Source organism: Podarcis gaigeae (assembly GCF_964106915.1).
Source record: "Podarcis gaigeae genome assembly, chromosome: 18".
NCBI classification, from domain to species: domain Eukaryota; kingdom Metazoa; phylum Chordata; class Lepidosauria; order Squamata; family Lacertidae; genus Podarcis; species Podarcis gaigeae.
The window spans coordinates 1,511,558-1,530,620 of NC_139696.1; the positions used below are offsets into that span (position 1 = coordinate 1,511,558).

General features: G+C 49.8%; 2 protein-coding genes across 2 annotated transcripts; one reads left to right on the forward strand and one right to left on the reverse strand.

Annotated features, from left to right (window-relative positions):
• Positions 1-986: 986 nt before the first annotated feature.
• On the forward strand, positions 987-7,855 carry KISS1R (KISS1 receptor; the record flags this gene model as incomplete). Its single annotated transcript, XM_083720649.1, has 5 exons — positions 987-1,240; positions 2,828-2,952; positions 5,129-5,264; positions 6,038-6,270; positions 7,508-7,855. The coding sequence occupies exons 1-5, from the start codon at positions 994-996 to the stop codon at positions 7,853-7,855; spliced, it is 1,089 nt and encodes a 362-aa protein (XP_083576775.1). The 5' UTR covers positions 987-993.
• An 8,513-nt stretch (positions 7,856-16,368) lies between these two features.
• On the reverse strand, positions 16,369-18,703 carry LOC310835829 (RING finger protein 224-like). The gene is made up of 2 exons (XM_083720811.1): positions 18,292-18,703; positions 16,369-17,132 (listed from the first exon to the last, which is right to left on the reverse strand). Exons 1-2 carry the CDS (start codon positions 18,312-18,314, stop codon positions 16,619-16,621), a joined length of 537 nt encoding a protein of 178 aa, XP_083576937.1. The 5' UTR covers positions 18,315-18,703; the 3' UTR covers positions 16,369-16,618.
• Positions 18,704-19,063: the final 360 nt, after the last annotated feature.

A 19,063-nucleotide genomic window follows, 5' to 3' on the forward strand; every position in this document is an offset into this window, starting at 1 on the left:
CCCCTCCCCAGGTGGAGAAAGAGAGGAAAAAATAGAACAATCAGCCAATCGCCTGCTTGGAGACCCGAGAGGAGAAATGCTGCTTTTGCAAAGAGCAGGAGGGGAGCAATCGCTCCGCCACTTAAAACCCGCCAGCCCTTCTTTCCTCCCGGCTTTCTCCAACTCGCAGGACGCCTGGGTCCTTTCGGAGCTGGGCGGTGGTCCCAGGTGGCTGGATGGTTGGGCAGGCAACCCATTCAGATGGGAGCACCATTCCTGCGTCCCAAGAGCCCTCTACTCTGAAAGAAGCGTGTCCGTTTGATGGCATGTGTTGCTGGCGGATGCCACCTTTGTGCCCGAGAACTGGTCCCTGGTGTGTTCCTGGTCCTCATTGAGTTTCAGGAGAGCACCCTGCATTCTGCAAGGAACCTGAGAAGCAGAGGACACTGCAAATAATGTGCAAGAAGGACTCTGGAGTAAGAGAGATGCAGGTCTCTTTCTGAGACTTCAGGGGAGGAGAGAGTCGTAACTGTCACCGGATTGGCTCCTCTTAAGATGACACCAAGCCAGGACGAAATCCCCAACGTGTCCCTCTGCCCCTGATTCTGTCAGAGTTTCCTGGATCCCCATTTGAGGAGCGGCACAACATCTCTCTCGCTTGGTGAGCTGTCCGAAGTGCTGAAAACTCATGCCACTGGACGTCCTAAGCCCCAATTCAGTGTTCCTCAGCCCTGAGTCCATCAGAGTTTCATGGATCCCCATTTGAGGAGCGGCGCAACATCTCTCTCGCTTGGTGAACTGTCTGAGGTGCTGAAAACTCTTGCCAAAGGACGTCCTAAGCCCCAATTCGGGGTCCCTGAGCCCTGAGTCCGCAGGGTTTCCTAGATTCCCATTTGAGGAGCGGCGCAACATCTCTCTCGCTTGCTGAGCTCTCCGAGGTGCTGAAAACTCTTGCCAAAGGACGTCCCAAGCCCCAAATTCGGTGCTTCTGGCCGGCAGAGGCAAAGCAGAGCCATGCTAGTGGGCTCCTCCGTCTCTGACCTCAACGATTCCTTCCTGTTCCCGAACAGCTCTGCTTGCACCGCAGGGCTGTGGTGCGGCAATGTCTCGGAGCCCCAGAACCCGCCGCGCCTGGTGGACGCGTGGCTGGTGCCCCTCTTCTTCACTGTCCTGATGGTGGTGGGTCTGGCGGGCAACTCCCTTGTGATCTACGTCCTCGCCAAGCAAAAGCAGATGAGGACAGCGACCAATTTCTACATTGGTGAGTTTGGTGAGAATAATGGAGGCACCTGGGTGGGTGGGAAGGAGGGTCAAAGCTGCTAGGGCTACTAGCTGATGCCTGTTCTGTTTGCTGCTAGCCAGGACCACGGTCAGGAGCAGTAATGCCCTGGGTTCAAATCTTGCTTGCAGGTTTCCAAAAAGCATCTGGTCGGCCGCTGGGGGAAAGGTGCTGGCCAAGTTGGGCCAGTTCTTACGCTCTTTTGGGATGTTCTTATTGTGGGAATGTTCAGGGATGCAGGAGAGGATATATTGTCTGATTATATCCTTATCCAATTTGTGTTAACAAGTTCCCCAATTTCAGCAGAGTAAAACATTCCCCTTTATTTTAAGTTTGCAACGGCAGTGTTTGCTCAGGCTCGCTTAAGCCTCTATAATAACTATTCTGGTAGTTTCCCCTTATTCCCTCATAAAACAGAAGAGACGACACAGTCATTTACAAAAGTACAAAAAGGGTTTTACTCAAATTCTGTTCACAATCAGATCCCAGAAGGCAGACTTAAGCTTAATGAAGTAACGTACATTTGGAATCTATCTTTTAAGAAGACAGTCCCTTTGTCCTCTCTGGGCTGGGAGCCAAGAGGGCATCTTTCACTCAGTAGATGTTGCTTGGAAGAAGATGAAGAGGAGGAAGAGAGAGAGGGCTGCTCTGCCCTGTGCTTTTATCATTACCTGCACAGGTGAGGCCACACCCACCTCTGGCCACATGTAGAGGAAGTCTGTCCCAGCCTAAAAGGAAACAGGAAGTTTACCTGCTGGCTGGACAAACATCCCTCCCCATGTCTAAACATGCTCACTCTAGGAATGTTGTACTTGACTGCTCTTGTGTTTCACATCCCACACTTATAGGATAGGAACCACTTTTTTTTTTAACCTGTCCAGAATCTTTTAGCTTCACGAGATGCCCACGATTCCTGGTGTTATTAGAAAGGGAGAAAAACTTATATTTTTCATTCTCAAACAAAAACAAACCAAGCATCAACTTCCCTTTCCTCTTCCATGGTTCATTTCAATTTTCTCTTTATTGCAACGTATTCTAATTATTCTTTTGCTTCCCATTTTCCCTCCGTTGATGATTTTGCCGCTAAATTTATTCTCATCCTACTAACGTTTCAAGTCGCTGACAATAACTTTTTCAAATGTTCCACCGTCCCCCGCCCCCCAATCTTCTTTAAAGACTTTCTTCCAGGACTCAGCTACATTAGATTTTTTTAAAAAATCAGCGTTATACACATGCAACACCAGAGGGTGCAGGAGAGTAAAAAAAAAAAATTCCATGCAGTTTTTCCATAGCAGTTTTTTTCTTTCGTTATGACGATTTGATTTCTGACTTATTTATAGCGTTTCTTCCGCCACCCCCTGTGTGTAGATCCGTCCCTTATTCTACCAATTAAGCTAGCCATTTCTGAAAGGGAGGAAAAATTTCCTCTAGTCACTTTCGACGTAATTACCTGTTTTTCCTCTGAATGAAAAAAATCTCCACGCTTTCCTTACAGGGAAGTTGCTCCCTTCAATTTATCTTTTCTTCTTCTTCTAAACTTTTTCCAAATTGTGCCCTTTTTCCAAACAGCGAACCTGGCCGTCACGGATATCATTTTCCTGGTCTGCTGTGTCCCGTTCACGGCTGTCCTTTATCCTCTCCCGGGCTGGATTTTTGGGGAGTTTATGTGCAAATTTGTCAATTACATCCAACAGGTGAGTTTGCGACTGCTTTCAGCGGCCATCTGCTCCCCCCAAAAACCTTTAAACCATGGGTAGGCAAACGAAGGCCTGGGGGCTGGATCCGGCCCAATCGCCTTCTCATTCTAGTCCACGGACGGTCCGGGAATCAGCGTGTTTTTACATGAGTAGAATGTGTCCTTTTATTTAAAATGCATCTCTGGGTTATTTGTGGGGCCTGCCTGGTGTTTTTACATGAGTAGAATGCGTGCTTTTATTTAAAATGCATCTCTGGGTTATTTGTGGGGCATAGGAATTTGTTCATCCCCCCCCCCAAAAAAATAGTCTGGCCCCCCACAAGGTCTGAGGGACAGTGGACTGGCCCCCTGCTGAAAAAGTTTGCTGACCCCTGCTTTAAACAATAACAGGTGACACGTGGCTAATAATGTTCTAACAAAATATATGTAACATGTATTATTTCACAGTTCTTAAACGGAAAATATATGATGGAGGTTCAAATGATAAAATAAATCAATATTGTATGAATGGAATTAGAGAAGATGAATATCACAAACAAGCTTTTCAACAGTCCCAATCCTGTAATCATGCGATAATAGAAGCTCCGAGCGTAGCAATTCTTAAACAGAGAATACATAATAGAACCACAGAAAATACTATAAGATAAATAAAACAGTATTGTAGATGATAAAAATAAAAAAAACCTGCACTGGTGATAGTTCATTGTTTAGCCACATGACCTGGAAGCTGTACGCCGGCTCCCTTGGCCAGTAAAGCGAGATGAGCGCCGCAACCCCAGAGTCGGCCACGACTGGACCTAATGGTCAGGGATCCCTTTAACTTTACCTATTTATAAATTTATTTATATAGCCACATTATCATTAAAAAATCAGAACACATTTTTTAAAAAAATCAGACACCATCAACTAAGATTTACAGAACAATTATCACTTCTTCAACTCCTTTCCTTTAAAAATATAGGTTGATAATTTTTTTTAAAAGATGGGAATTGTTGTTCTTGTTGAGTTGTTTAGTCGTGTCCGCCTCTTTGTGACCCCCTGGACCAGAGCACGCCAGGCCCTCCTGTCTTCCACCGCCTCCCGCAGTTTGGTCAAACTCATGCTGGTCGCTTTGAGAACACTGTCCCACCATCTCGTCCTCCGTCGTCCCCTTCTCCTTGTGCCCTCCATCTTTCCCAACATCAGGGTCTTTTCCAGGGAGTCTTCTCTTCTCCTGAGGTGGCCAAAGTCTTGGAGCCTCAGCTTCAGGATCTGTCCTTCCAGTGAGCACTCAGGGCTGATTTCCTTCAGAATGGATAGAAAGAAGGGAATAGGAATGACAATATGATGGATTATACAACAGGGGCCAGTAGGTATTATATCTCCTTTCAGTGTCCAGGGACTATCACAGGAGATTCTGGCTGTTTGCAGCTGTGTTCTATAATGTTCCTCACTCCCAGAGGTCGTGGGTAGGAATGGCGTCAGATTCCATTGAGTTGCCTTCAAGACCACATCCTGCTTCCTTCACCAAAGAACAGAAAGGAGCAGAGATTCTCTGAACCAAGTATGCATTGTGCTCTCATTGTATGCATCCTGCTCACTCTTCACGGGCTATGTGGCAACCATTCAGAATTTTTGCTCCTAACAAGTAGAGACATCACCTTGCCAACAAAGGTCCGTATAGTAAAAGTTTTAAAGGGTTTTCCCAGTAGTGATGTATGGAAGTGAGAGCTGGACCATAAAGAAGGCTGATCACTGAAGAATGGATGCTTTTGAATTCTGGTGCTGGAGGAGACTCTTGAGAGTCCCATGGACTGCAAGAAGATCCAACCTCTCCATTCTGAAGGAAATCAGCCCTGAGTGCTCACTGGAAGGACAGATCCTGAAGCTGAGGCTCCAGGACTTTGGCCACCTCAGGAGAAGAGAAGACTCCCTGGAAAAGACCCTGATGTTGGGAAAGATGGAGGGCACAAGGAGAAGGGGATGACAGAAGACGAGATGGTGGGACAGTGTTCTCGAAGCTACCAGCATGAGTTTGACCAAACTGCGGGAGGCAGTGGGAGACAGGAGGGCCTGGCGTGCTCTGGTCCAGGGGGTCACCAAGAGGCGGACATGACGCAGCAACAACAACAAAGGTGTTTGGGAACCAAGGTCCCTCTGTAATAAACACCCCACCCTGTCTTCTTGGCTTTCAGGTCTCTGTGCAGGCCACATGCATCACCTTGACCGCTATGAGCGTTGACCGTTGGTACGTAACCGTCTTTCCCCTTCGAGCCCTGCGGCAACGCACCCCCTTCGTGGCGGCCACCGTCACCGCCAGCATCTGGATCGGTGAGTAGCATGGAGGACCCCTAGGTTTCCCTGTCCATTTGCCTCGGCCCGAACCTTGGCCAGGGCCTTAATCCGTTTTGCGTGACTTTCTATGGGAGAGCGTGCCTTGGTTTTGGAACGCTTTGGATCTGGGACAGACTTCTGGAACAGATTAAATTTGAGAACCAAGGTACCAAAATGGATTACAGTGGTACCTCGGGTTTGTTCTGTAGGTCCGTTATTAACCTGAAACTGTTCTTAACCTGAAGCACCACTTTAGCTAATGGGGCCTCCTGCTGCTGCCGCGCCGCCAGAGCACGATTTCTGTTCTCATCCTGAAGCAAAGTTCTTAACCTGAAGCACTGTTTCTGGGTTAGCGGAGTCTGTAACCTGAAGCGTATGTAACCCCAGGTACCACTGTATATAGCAAAACCAGACAGACCTTGGCGTAACACTCAAATCGGAAGCGTGACACTCAAAACGGGGCACGTTCGGCTTCTGAAAAATGTTCGCAAACTGGAACACTTCCTTCCGGGTTTGCAGTGTTTGGTTTCCAAGTTGTTTGTGTACCAAGGCGTTTGAGAACCAAGGGACCACTGTATACCATCTATCTTCCGTATAGATTGCCCATTGCACCTTATTGGACCAGAAAGTCCATTTTGCTTTGCCGCAAACCCCAGCAGAACATCCTTTGCTGGAGGATGTCGCCCCACTTGACCTAAGATTCGAGCCGGTTCTGTCTGAGACTTCAGAACCATTGGGTGAATTTGGGACCCTGGCCTTTCCGCCCACAGGTTCCTTCGCCGTCTCCACCCCGGTTTTGATCTACAACCAGCTGACCGAAGGCTACTGGTTCGGGCCCCGGACCTACTGCAGCGAGACTTTCCCCTCCGTCACCCACAAGAGAGCCTTCATCCTGTACAATTTCCTGGTGGTTTACCTGCTCCCGTTGCTGACGATCCTACTTTGCTACACCGCCATGCTGTACCAGATGGGGCGCCCCACGGTGGAGACCTCCGAGAACCAGGTATCAATCGCATGACAATCTTACAGTCGCCGTCGGAATTATTCCACTACCACTCCGTGCAAATCAGGTTTATCATCAAAATGTTATAAGGAAAAACTCCACTCCTTTTCCCTTATGGGGTATCCAATAAGCCCCTATAGAGTCCTTAAGTTGGTTCCCTATCGGTAGGTGAAAATAACAGACGTCAAGCAGACAGCACAAAAGGAAAGAGGAATGAGGAGGGAAGAGGAAAGTAAGCGAGCTCAGACTCCAACTCCTCAATTTGTAGTTTCCGCAATCTCTAGATGTAATATCTGGTTATGCAATGTGAGAAACGTGAGGCTGGACCAGGCAGATCTTTCCTATGAGTTATTTAGGAAATAGAGGACATATTTGCATGCTTTTGTTATAAGAAACAACCGCTCCTTTTTCCCTTATGGGGTACCCAAGAGCCCCTATAGAGTCCTTAAGTGGGTTTCCTATCGGTAGGAGAAAATAACAGAGGCCAAGCAGAGACTATTGAGAAGCAAAGCGGCTAGTAAGTATGGTCTTTATGTCTGCGGCGCTGGAAATCACTTCTGCGCATGCCCAGAAACCGAAAATCGCTTCTTCGCAGGTGTGATATTTGGCACCTGGGCATGAGCAGACGCGATTTCCGCCGTCGTGCTACGCTGGTCCAGTCCATGGAGGATCTCTGCAGGAGTGATCCGGCCCATGCCCCGTAAACCTTGCCAACCCTTGGTTTAGGGAGGGCGCCACCACCGAAAAGGCCCTCTGCCTGGTTCCCTGTAACTTTGCTTCTCGCAGGGAGGGAACCACCAGAAGGCCCTTGGAGATGGACCCCAGTGTCTGGGGTGGAGACACTCCTTCAGGTTTACTGGGCCATTTAGGGCTTGAAAGGTCAGCACCAACACTTTGAATTGTGCTTGGAAATGTCCTGGGAACCAATGTAGGTCTTTCAAGACCGGTGTTATCTGGTCTCGGCAGCCGCTCCCAGTCCCCAGTTTGGCTGCCGCATTCTGGATTAGTTGTGGTTTCCGGGTCACCTTCAAAGGCAGCCCCACGGAGAGCGCATGGCAGTAGTCCAAGAGGGAGATAACCAGAGCATGCACCACTCTGGCCAGACAGTCTGCGGGCAGGGAGGGTCTCATCCTGCATACCAGATGGAGCTGCCCTGGACACAGAACTGACCTGAGCCTCCATGGGCTGCAGAGGCCAAGCCGATCTGATTGCAATTCCCCTTCTTGACTCCTCGCAGGTTCAACAGCTGGCCGGGCGCTCGGAAGCCATGCGGGGCAAGATATCACGGATGGTGGGCACAATTGTCGTCCTCTTCGCCATCTGCTGGGGCCCAATGCAGCTTCTGATTCTGGCCCAGGCCTTTGGCACCGGTTTCCGCCGCAACTATTACACCTACAAGCTGAAAATCTGGGCTCACTGCATGTCGTACGCCAGCTCCTCTCTCAACCCCATCGTCTACGCCTTCATGGGCGCCAGTTTCCAGAGGGCTTTCCGCAAAGTCTTCCCCTTCGCCGCCAAGCGCCGGGTGGGCAGATGCGAGCCTGGCACCAACGTAGAGATGCGGTTTGTCTCTTCGGGGATGTAGGGCCTTCTCTGTGGTGTCCCCGACCCGAAAGGTTGCAAAAGCAAGCCTGGTGTCGTTCGCCTGGGGCGACTTCCCTGAAGAAACCCTATGAGACACCCGGGATCGGGGTGAGGAAGGGGTGGGAAAGGATTTTGCTGGAGAGGGAGACGAGGGAGCTGTTTGGCAGCCGAGGGCCGCTTTCTCCACCTGTGCAAGCTTCCAGGGACCACATACTAGCAATGGGCGGAGCCAGAGGGGGAAGTGGGCGGGGCAATGGATTTGAAAACTCGCTTCTGTACTAGGTCATCATTGGGGTTCAAGGACAACGCAGCAAGAATGGCCAAGGCTGTCAACGTTTCCCTTTTCTTGCGAGGAATCCTATTCGGAATAACAGAATTTCCCTTTAAAAAAGGAAACGTTGACAGCTATGAGAATGAAGGGTGTCACCTGGGGACAGACAGCAAAGCCCATGGGGTGAATTGGGGTCCCAGACGTCTCCCCACAAGTTCCAATAAGCTACGGAGCATCCAGGTCTTTGCAATGTTGTTCTTTGTGAGCGCTGAAGAGAGGATATTCAGGCAGCAATCAGTGCCGGATTTAAGTATAAGCTAAACAAGCTCTAGCTTAGCGCCCCACTCGCTTGGGGGGCCCCCCCAAAAAATAAAGGGGAAAAAAACCCCTGGATGTACATTTCCAAAATATAAGATAAAAAACAAATGAAATAAAACCTACATGCAGCAACCGTGTTTTGTGTTGTGTAGGCTCCTGTGATGTAAGTCATGGGCCCCGTCTGCTTGCCTGCTCCCTAAAATATCACTGGTTTGCTCCTTTCTATATATAGGGTGCCCGCATTCTGCTGTTTATCATTATTAATAGTTTGCATCATATGTTTGCACCTATTTCATGTCATAGCAAGTTTCCAGAAACCAGATGATGAGTCTTTGTAATTTGTCTTTCTAAAGGAACTTTTGTCATCGCCAAAGGACAAGGTGTTTGCATTATTCAGTCTGTTGTGAATAAAATAAATCATTTTCAGTCAGAGCTGAATTATTATTTCACTATTAATATACTTCTTCTTAATTGTATTTCAGTTCAACAATTACTTTGATATACGTATGATGCTTTGGGGGGTGGTCTTGAGCTACAGGGGAGGCAATTTCAGAGGTAAATAGTGATGGGTTCTGGGTAGGGAAAGGGCTGTAAGGGAGGATGGAGGTAGGAAAAGGGAAGAGGGGTATCAGAGGTAGAAAAGGGGTAGAGCTCTCTGGCCCTCTGCCCCTTTGCTACCTCTGAGGCCCCTCTACACTTTTCTTAGCTCTGTGGCTCCTCTACCTTTAAGACCCCTCTATGCTATTCATAGCTCTGTGGCCCCTCTACCTCTTTCCTACCTCTGAGACCCCTCTACCCTTTTCATAGCTCTGTGGTTCCTCTACCTCTGAGACCCCTCTATGCTTTTCATAGCTCTGTGGCCCCTCTACCTCTTTCCTACCTCTGAGACACCTCTACCCTTTTCATAGCTCTGTGGCTCCTCTACTTCTAAGACCCCTCTATGCTTTTCATAGCTCTGCGGCCCCTCTACCCCTTTCCTACCTCTGAGACCCCTCTACACTTTTCATAGCTCTGTGGTTCCTCTACCTCTGAGACCCCTCTATCCTTTCCATAGCTCTGTGGTTCCTCAACCTCTGAGACCCCTCTATGCTTTTCATAGCTCTGTGGCCCCTCTACCTCTTTCCTACCTCTGAGACCCCTCTACCCTTTTCATAGCTCTGTGGTCCCTCTACCTCTGAGACCCCTCTATGCTTTTCATAGCTCTGTGGCCCCTCTACCTCTTTCCTACCTCTGAGACACCTCTACCCTTTTCATAGCTCTGTGGCTCCTCTACTTCTAAGACCCCTCTACACTTTTCATAGCTCTGTGGCCCCTCTACCCCTATTCTACCCCTGTGACCCCTCTATGCTTTTCATAGCTCTGTGGCCCCTTTCCTACCTCTGAGACGCCTCTACCCTTTTCATAGCTCTGTGGCTCCTCTACCTCTAAGACCCCTCTATACTTTTCATAGCTCTGTGGCCCCTCTACCTCTTTCCTACCTCTGAGACCCCTCTATGCTTTTCATAGCTCTGTGGTTCCTCAACCTCTGAGACCCCTCTATGCTTTTCATAGCTCTGTGGTTCCTCAACCTCTGAGACCCCTCTATGCTTTTCATAGCTCTGTGGTGCCTCAACCTCTGAGACCCCTCTACGCTTTTCATAGCTCTGTGGTTCCTCAACCTCTGAGACCCCTCTATACTTTTCATAGCTCTGTGGTGCCTCAACCTCTGAGACCCCTCTATACTTTTCATAGCTCTGTGGTGCCTCAACCTCTGAGACCCCTCTATCCTTTTTATAGCTCTGTGGTCCCTTTCCTACCTCTGAGACCCCTCTATGCTTTTCATAGCTCTGTGGTTCCTCAACCTCTGAGACCCCTCTATGCTTTTCATAGCTCTGTGGTGCCTCAACCTCTGAGACCCCTCTATCCTTTTTATAGCTCTGTGGTCCCTTTCCTACCTCTGAGACCCCTCTATACTTTTCATAGCTCTGTGGTTCCTCAACCTCTGAGACCCCTCTACCCTTTTCATAGCTCTGTGGTTCCTCAACCTCTGAGACCCCTCTATGCTTTTCATAGCTCTGTGGTGCCTCAACCTCTGAGACCCCTCTACGCTTTTCATAGCTCTGTGGTGCCTCAACCTCTGAGACCCCTCTACCCTTTTCATAGCTCTGTGGCTCCTCTACCTCTAAGACCCCTCTATACTTTTCATAGCTCTGTGGCCCCTCTACCTCTTTCCTACCTCTGAGACCCCTCTATACTTTTCATAGCTCTGTGGTGCCTCAACCTCTGAGACCCCTCTACGCTTTTCATAGCTCTGTGGTGCTTCAACCTCTGAGACCCCTCTACCCTTTTCATAGCTCTGTGGTTCCTCAACCTCTGAGACCCCTCTACGCTTTTCATAGCTCTGTGGTTCCTCAACCTCTGAGACCCCTCTACGCTCTTCATAGCTCTGTGGTGCCTCAACCTCTGAGACCCCTCTACGCTTTTCATAGCTCTGTGGTTCCTCAACCTCTGAGACCCCTCTATACTTTTCATAGCTCTGTGGTGCCTCAACCTCTGAGACCCCTCTACGCTTTTCATAGCTCTGTGGTGCCTCAACCTCTGAGACCCCTCTACCCTTTTCATAGCTCTGTGGTTCCTCAACCTCTGAGACCCCTCTACGCTTTTCATAGCTCTGTGGTTCCTCAACCTCTGAGACCCCTCTACGCTTTTCATAGCTCTGTGGTGCCTCAACCTCTGAGACCCCTCTACACTTTTCATAGCTCTGTGGTTCCTCAACCTCTGAGACCCCTCTACGCTTTTCATAGCTCTGTGGTGCCTCAACCTCTGAGACCCCTCTACGCTTTTCATAGCTCTGTGGTGCCTCAACCTCTGAGACCCCTCTACGCTTTTCATAGCTCTGTGGTGCCTCAACCTCTGAGACCCCTCTACGCTTTTCATAGCTCTGTGGTGCCTCAACCTCTGAGACCCCTCTACACTTTTCATAGCTCTGTGGTGCCTCAACCTCTGAGACCCCTCTACGCTTTTCATAGCTCTGTGGTCCCTTTCCTACCTCTGAGACCCCTCTACGCTTTTCATAGCTCTGTGGTGCCTCAACCTCTGAGACCCCTCTACGCTTTTCATAGCTCTGTGGTTCCTCAACCTCTGAGACCCCTCTATACTTTTCATAGCTCTGTGGTGCCTCAACCTCTGAGACCCCTCTACACTTTTCATAGCTCTGTGGTGCCTCAACCTCTGAGACCCCTCTACACTTTTCATAGCTCTGTGGTCCCTTTCCTACCTCTGAGACCCCTCTACGCTTTTCATAGCTCTGTGGTGCCTCAACCTCTGAGACCCCTCTTTACTTTTCATAGCTCTATAGCCCCCTAGCCCTCAGAGCTATGAAAAGTAAAGAGGGGTCTCAGAGGTTGAGGAACCACAGAGCTATGAAAAGGGTAGAGGGGTCTCAGAGGTTGAGGCACCACAGAGCTATGAAAAGCGTAGAGGGGTCTCAGAGGTTGAGGCACCACAGAGCTATGAAAAGCGTAGAGGGGTCTCAGAGGTTGAGGCACCACAGAGCTATGAAAAGCGTAGAGGGGTCTCAGAGGTTGAGGAACCACAGAGCTATGAAAAGTGTAGAGGGGTCTCAGAGGTGGAGACACCACAGAGCTATGAAAAGTATAGAGGGGTCTCAGAGGTTGAGGAACCACAGAGCTATGAAAAGTGTAGAGGGGTCTCAGAGGTTGAGGAACCACAGAGCTATGAAAAGTGTAGAGGGGTCTCAGAGGTAGGAAAGGGACCACAGAGCTATAAAAAGGATAGAGGGGTCTCAGAGGTTGAGGCACCACAGAGCTATGAAAAGCATAGAGGGGTCTCAGAGGTTGAGGAACCACAGAGCTATGAAAAGGGTAGAAGGGTCTCAGAGGTTGAGGAACCACAGAGCTATGAAAAGGGTAGAAGGGTCTCAGAGGTAGGAAAGAGGTAGAGGGGCCACAGAGCTATGCAAAGCGTAGATGGGTCTCAGAGGTAGAGGGGCCACAGAGCTATGAAAAGGGTAGAGGGGTCTCAGAGGTAGGAAAGGGGCCACAGAGCTATGAAAAGGGTAGAGGGGTCACAGGGGTAGAATAGGGGTAGAGGGGCCACAGAGCTATGAAAAGGGTAGAGGGGTCTCAGAGGTAGGAAAGGGGCCACAGAGCTATGAAAAGGGTAGAGGGGTCACAGGGGTAGAATAGGGGTAGAGGGGCCACAGAGCTATGAAAAGGGTAGAGGGGTCTCAGAGGTAGGAAAGGGGTAGAGGGGCCACAGAGCTATGAAAAAGGTAGAGGGGTCTCAGAGGTAGGAAAGGGGCTACAGAGCTATGAAAAGGGCAGAGGGGTCTCAGAGGTAGGAAAGGGGCCACAGAGCTATGAAAAGGGTAGAGGCGTCTCAGAGGTAGAATAGGGGTAGAGGGGCCACAGAGCTATGCAAAGCGTAGAGGGGTCTCAGAGGTAGGAAAGGGGCTACAGAGCTATGAAAAGGGCAGAGGGGTCTCAGAGGTAGGAAAGGGGCCACAGAGCTATGAAAAGGGTAGAGGCGTCTCAGAGGTAGAATAGGGGTAGAGGGGCCACAGAGCTATGCAAAGCGTAGAGGGGTCTCAGAGGTAGAGGGGCCACAGAGCTATGAAAAGGGTAGAGGGGTCTCAGAGGTAGGAAAGGGGCTACAGAGCTATGAAAAGGGCAGAGGGGTCTCAGAGGTAGGAAAGGGGCCACAGAGCTATGAAAAGGGTAGAGGCGTCTCAGAGGTAGAAAAGGAGTAGAGGGGTCCACAGAGCTATGAAAAGGGTAGAGGTGTCTCAGAGGTAGGAAAGGGATAGAGGGGCCACAGAACTATGAAAAAGTTAGACACCCTGCTTCGTAGGCCGTCTGCCCACCTGATGGATCCCATGCGCGTTCGTCTGCATTGTCTCTGTCTTAGAAACATTTTTTTTACTTGTACATAGGACTTTTCAAAAGACCATCCCTCCTTGTTTATGTGGGTTCCCCCCCCCTCACCTTGGGAAAGTTTGTCTCCTTTTCACAAGTCTACTTGCACACTCCGTCCCCACGAGATCGCCACCAAGACCTCATTTGTACCTAACAAGGCAGCCACAATTTCCCAAATTCTTTCCCCCAAATTCTCCACCCTCCTTCCCGTGCCAGCGGAGAAGCTGTATTGTTTTTAAAACTCGATTTAACAACTTGATTGGGAGCCGCCCAGAGTGGCTGGGGAAACTCATTCAGATGGGCGGGGTATAAATAAATTATTATTATTATTATTATTATTATTATTATTATTATCCGCATATAGACAAACTGCACTTCCTCGTCTCCTTGGATTTGAAGAGGCTGGTTGCTTTATTCCGAGGTCAATAATAATAATAAAGATCAAGCGAGAATCGAGCTATGATTTCATCTATAGGAAGCCGCAGGGGGAGAGGGTCTCAGCCAAGGTACCAGATGGAGCTGGGAAGCAGAACTGACCTGGTTTTTATTTTTGTGGAACGGGCAAAGGCGCCTTGTATCCAATCCCCAAGCAGCTGGCAAGATGTGGTGGCTGGGAGCTTCCTACCTAAACATGGCGGTGTAGGGAACCCGCTTAAGGACTCTTGGATACCCTGTAAGGGAAAAGAAGCAGGTTTTTTCTTCTTATAACAGTTGGGAGGGACCTCCAAAGGTCATCCAGTCCACCCCCCTTTGATGCAGGAACCCCAGCGGAAGAATCCATGATGAATGGCCATCCAACCTCTGCTTTCAAAAGCTCCAAGGAAGGAGGAGGTGCCAGAGCTTGATGATGATGATGATGATTCCCCAGCCACCCTGGGCAGCTTGCAGCACATATAAAAACACAATAAATGCCAAAATTTAAAAACTTCCCAATAAAAGGCTGCTTTCTGTGTGTTTGTGTGTGTGTGGTGCTTGCCGTTGTTAACACGACTTGTGTAGGGTTTGTATATTGAGATACATACGGCAAAGTGGTACCCAAAGAGATATTTGTGGGGTTTAAGGTAAGGTGGAGTCCAGTGGGCGGGACCTGTGGGGTGTGCCGCATGCCGATTGGCTGAGGATGGAGCGTGACAGACAGGTGACAGGGCAGTTAAAGGAGGGGGGAGAGGGAGGAGAACGGCTGGCTTGGGCAGTAAGGAACAGTGGTTAGAGCAGGCAGGATGGTATTAGGGAGCCAAACCCACGCCACAAAACACACCAAATAAACCCTGCTTTATTGGGAGCAAACCTCGCAAAAACTCCTTCTACCCTAGGTTTACTATAATAATAAAAATTTTAAAAATCCAACTTCTTTCTCCAAACCGCGTCTCATCTTTGGCCAGGCTATCGTGGACGTGGCAGAGTCCGTCAAGAGCGTCCTCAGAAGTCCATAAGTTAGGCAACTGATTAAGTCTAGAAGGCGACCCTGGGGTCATCTAGTCCAACCCGCTTTTGTGCAGAAATCCCCGTCCTCACGGTTGCTAACGAAATGCCGTTATACAAAAGACAGAGCCCTTTGGTTCGTTGGGATCAATGTATTGGGAATTCTTAAAAAGCAAATAGGAACCCAGTGGGTGTCGAGAAAACCAAACCAAAGGGGGAGCTGGAAATTTGAACCCCAGTCCCGTCTCGCTCTGACATAGCAGACTTGGGCAGGTCTCAAAGTCCAGTTACTAAATTTGCTGAGCAGACTACTGGAAATCCATTTTGGGGGCTCCGCCGAGCTGATTTTCCTCTAGAGGGGCAGTTTGGTCTCTGCAGAAAAAATACTTTTTCGACAAGTCTCACCTTCGGGAAAAAGAGAGGAATCTGCCCTGCTGAGGTCATCCAAAATTTGGCAGTTGTTAAGTCCTGGCCGGATGCAAAACTGGTTCCTTGTTATATAGGCGTCAATAATAAAACATACAAATTCCAAAGATGCGGACGAAAAGGAGGGGTGGATGGTTTTTGCCAGTTATCCGAGAGATCTGAAAAAATATACTTTTGCCCAGAAAACGTTGACTTTGAGGCAGTTCTGCAAACAGACACAGGTGGGTCTCAGTATCCTGGCATAGTGGCGAGGCCCGCCAAGGCGTGCAAAATAAATTAATGTCCCTGGTTTGTTCTGGAAAACGACCTTGGAGCAGAGCTTTCCCTCATCTTCTTCTCGTACCCGAACTTTCCGGGAAAGTCCGTTCTTTGTGGCCGCATATCTCTTGGGACATCACCTTTCCGACAGAGCAGAGACATCACCTTGCCGACAAAGGTCCGTACAGTTCAAGCTCTGGTTTTCCCAGTAGTGATGTGTGGAAGTGAGAGCTGGACCATCAAGAAGGCTGATCGTCGAAGAATGGATGCTTTTGAATTCTGGTGCTGGAGGAGACTCTTGAGAGTCCCATGGACTGCAAGAAGATCCAACCTCTCCATTCTGAAGGAAATCAGCCCTGAGTGCTCACTGGAAGGACAAATCATGAAGCTGAGGCTCCAAGACTTTGGCCACCTCAGGAGAAGAGAAGACTCCCTGGAAAAGACCCTGATGTTGGGAAAGATGGAGGGCACAAGGAGAAGGGGACAACGGAGGACGAGATGGTGGGACAGTGTTCTCGAAGCAACCAGAATGAGTCTGACCAAACTGCGGGAGGCAGTGGAAGACAGGAGGGCCTGGCGTGCTCTGGTCCAGGGGGTCACCAAGAGGCGGACACAACTAAACAACAACAAAATAATTCTCCTCATAGTCTTTCTTGCAATGTTTCAGATAAACCTCCTTACAAAACTTCTTGCAGTCCTACTAGGGCAATCCGTTCATTACAATTACTTTTCAAATAGTTCGTATATTTACTCCAGTCCTCTAAGAGGCGGACACGGCTAAACAACTCAACAACAACAACAATCTCTTGGGACGAAAAGGAAAAGCTTGGGGTGTTTTGGGTACCATCACACCTTTTCCATTTCGTCGTATATCGTCTCCCAAAATGCCCTCTCTTTACCACATGCTGGCAAAAACATCCTGCTTGCATTTCCAACCGTTTTTAGGAACCTTCTTACACACCTCCATCGGCTTACTGGGCACGGAGGGCGAGATCTGAATTCGACAGATGAAAATAGCAGAAATAATCTTGGTTAATATGTGGCTCTTGGACAATATGGGCTGGAAGGCGAGTGGAGCTTGCAGCGGGCAGCTGGCCTCCGCTATCCCTTCGAGGAGGTTGTAGGGCAGTTAGGGGGCCCAGGCGACGCCCAGTCAGCTCTGGAAATCCGCCGTGGTCCCGCAGCAGAGGCAGCCGGCACAGCAGTTGTTTTGCGGCAAGTACGGCCGCGCCACTGCCTCGTGGCACAGGCCTGCGGGTTGTTGGGTGACGGGCTGGTCCTTGGCGGGCGACTTGGAGGCCGTCTCCATCTCCGGCCTGCCCACGGCCCGAGGGTGGTCCTTCTCCGACTTGACCGCCAGGAAGGCCGCGAGATCCAGGTCCAGCATGGTGACCCCTCCGCGGGGAGCCGGCGTGCTCTGACGGCACTGGGGGCAAGGGATCCAGCGCTGTTCGTTGGCCACGACGTGGAGTCGCCGGATGCAGGCCTGGCAGAAGGTGTGGCCGCAGTAGAGGCGCCGTGGAAGGCGGCCCGACAGGTCGTAGGAGCAGTAGCAGACGATGCAGTCCATCTTGGGGCTCCCGCGGCCGGAGAGAAGGAACTGGACCTCTGACCGCAGCTCGGACACCTCCACACAGCTTTCGGGCTCCGGAGGAGACTGGGGTGTCCTGGGGGAGGGGAGAGAGAGGTCAGTCAGGGCTAGCAGAACTTCCAAGTGTCCCAGTTTTCCAGGGACAGTCCCGGGTTTCCGAGTTGATGTCCCGCTTTTCCTTAGGACGTCCCTATTTTCAGGGGAGATGGAATAGGATGTCCCTATTTTCACAGGAGAAACGTTAGAGGGGATGGAATAGGACGTCCCTATTTTCAGGGGAGAAACGTTGGAGGGGACGGAATAGGACGTCCCTATTTTCAGGGGAGAAACGTTGGAGGGGATGGAATAGGATGTCCCTATTTTCAGGGGAGAAACATTGGAGGGGATGGAATAGGACGTCCCTATTTTCAGGGGAGAAACGTTGGAGGGGACGGAATAGGACGTCCCTATTTTCAGGGGAGAAACGTTGGAGGGGATGGAATAGGACGTCCCTATTTTCAGGGGAGAAACATTGGAGGGGATGGAATAGGATGTCCCTATTTTCAGGGGAGAAACGTTGGAGGGGATGGAATAGGACGTCCCTATTTTCAGGGGAGAAACATTGGAGGGGATGGAATAGGATGTCCCTATTTTCAGGGGAGAAACGTTGGAGGGGATGGAATAGGACGTCCCTATTTTCAGGGGAGAAACGTTGTAGGGGATGGAATAGGACGTCCCTATTTTCAGGGGAGAAACGTTGGAGGGGATGGAATAGGACGTCCCTGTTTTCAGGGGAGAAACGTTGGAGGGGATGGAATAGGACGTCCCTATTTTCAGGGGAGAAACATTGGAGGGGATGGAATAGGATGTCCCTATTTTCAGGGGAGAAACGTTGGAGGGGATGGAATAGGACGTCCCTATTTTCAGGGGAGAAACATTGGAGGGGATGGAGTTGTAGATAGAGACAGGGTGCTGGCATTTTGCACCTGTTTCTTACAGGTAGCACGCTCTGAATATAGTTTTCCGGGCTCCTTCAGTGGTCTAATCTCAAAGTCTTGATACATATATTGATATTCAATCTTATAGAGAATACCCTTTCTTGGCTTAAGAGACTGAGTTGCTTAGCTGGAGAGAGCTGGAGGAACTAGCCGTACGGAGATGTTCTGCCGCAACTGGACTCTGTTGCAAAACGCGCCTGGCTACTGGCTAATTTCTAACACCGGTTTCATGCAAACACCGGACAGGAGAAAACTTACATTTCCTGTTGTAGAGGCTCCATCCTCGCTGTGTCCGGGTCCCGACGGCAAACGCCGAACCCGCGGTCCGCTTTTGGGCGCAGGGTGGCCTCAGCGAGGCTCCTGGAAGCATCTCCCGTCAGCCTGCCGTCCGCTCATAATAAGAGGTTCACATTTCAGAACGCCGTTTTGCCACTGTATCGGCCGCGAGGAAGGCGAACCAGCCGGGTAGGGTTACTCGTCGCCCCGGCCAACGACAGCCTTGGAAACACAATCGTTCGTTCCCCTTCGCCCGGTCGGCTTCCTGGGCTGAGATCAGTGCTGGATTTACGCATAAGCTAAACAAGCTATAGCTTAGGGCCCCACTCTATTGGGGCCCCCCAAAAAATTAAAAGGGAAAAATACACTGAATGTACATTTCCAAAATATAAGATAAAAAACTAATGAAATAAAACCTACATGCAGCAACAGTGTTTTGTGTTGTGTAGGCTCCTAGGATGCAAGTCATAGGCCACGCCTGCTAGCCTGCTCCCTCAAATATCCCTGATTTGCTCCTTTCTATATATAGGGGGGCGACATTCTGCATGGACTGGTTGCAGGGCAACATGGGCAAATGTCTTGAGATACCTATGAGGTCCATAAATGACCATAGAGCATAGATTCAACACAAAAAACTGGCAATTTGTTGTGGACAAAGGACAGCTGGACATAGAAAGGGCCCCATTACCTTCAGGAGTTGAGGGCCTCATCAAACCTAAATCTGGCCCTGGCTGAGCTCTATATCTGTCATAGA

Coding starts and splice junctions, on each gene's coding strand:
- LOC310835829 (XM_083720811.1), bottom strand. CDS start 18,314: ATGGAGCCTCTACAACAGGAAAT. Junction 17,133..18,291: donor GAGCCTCTACAACAGGAAAT/GTAAGTTTTCTC, acceptor CCCCTCCCCCAG/GACACCCCAGTCTCCTCCGG.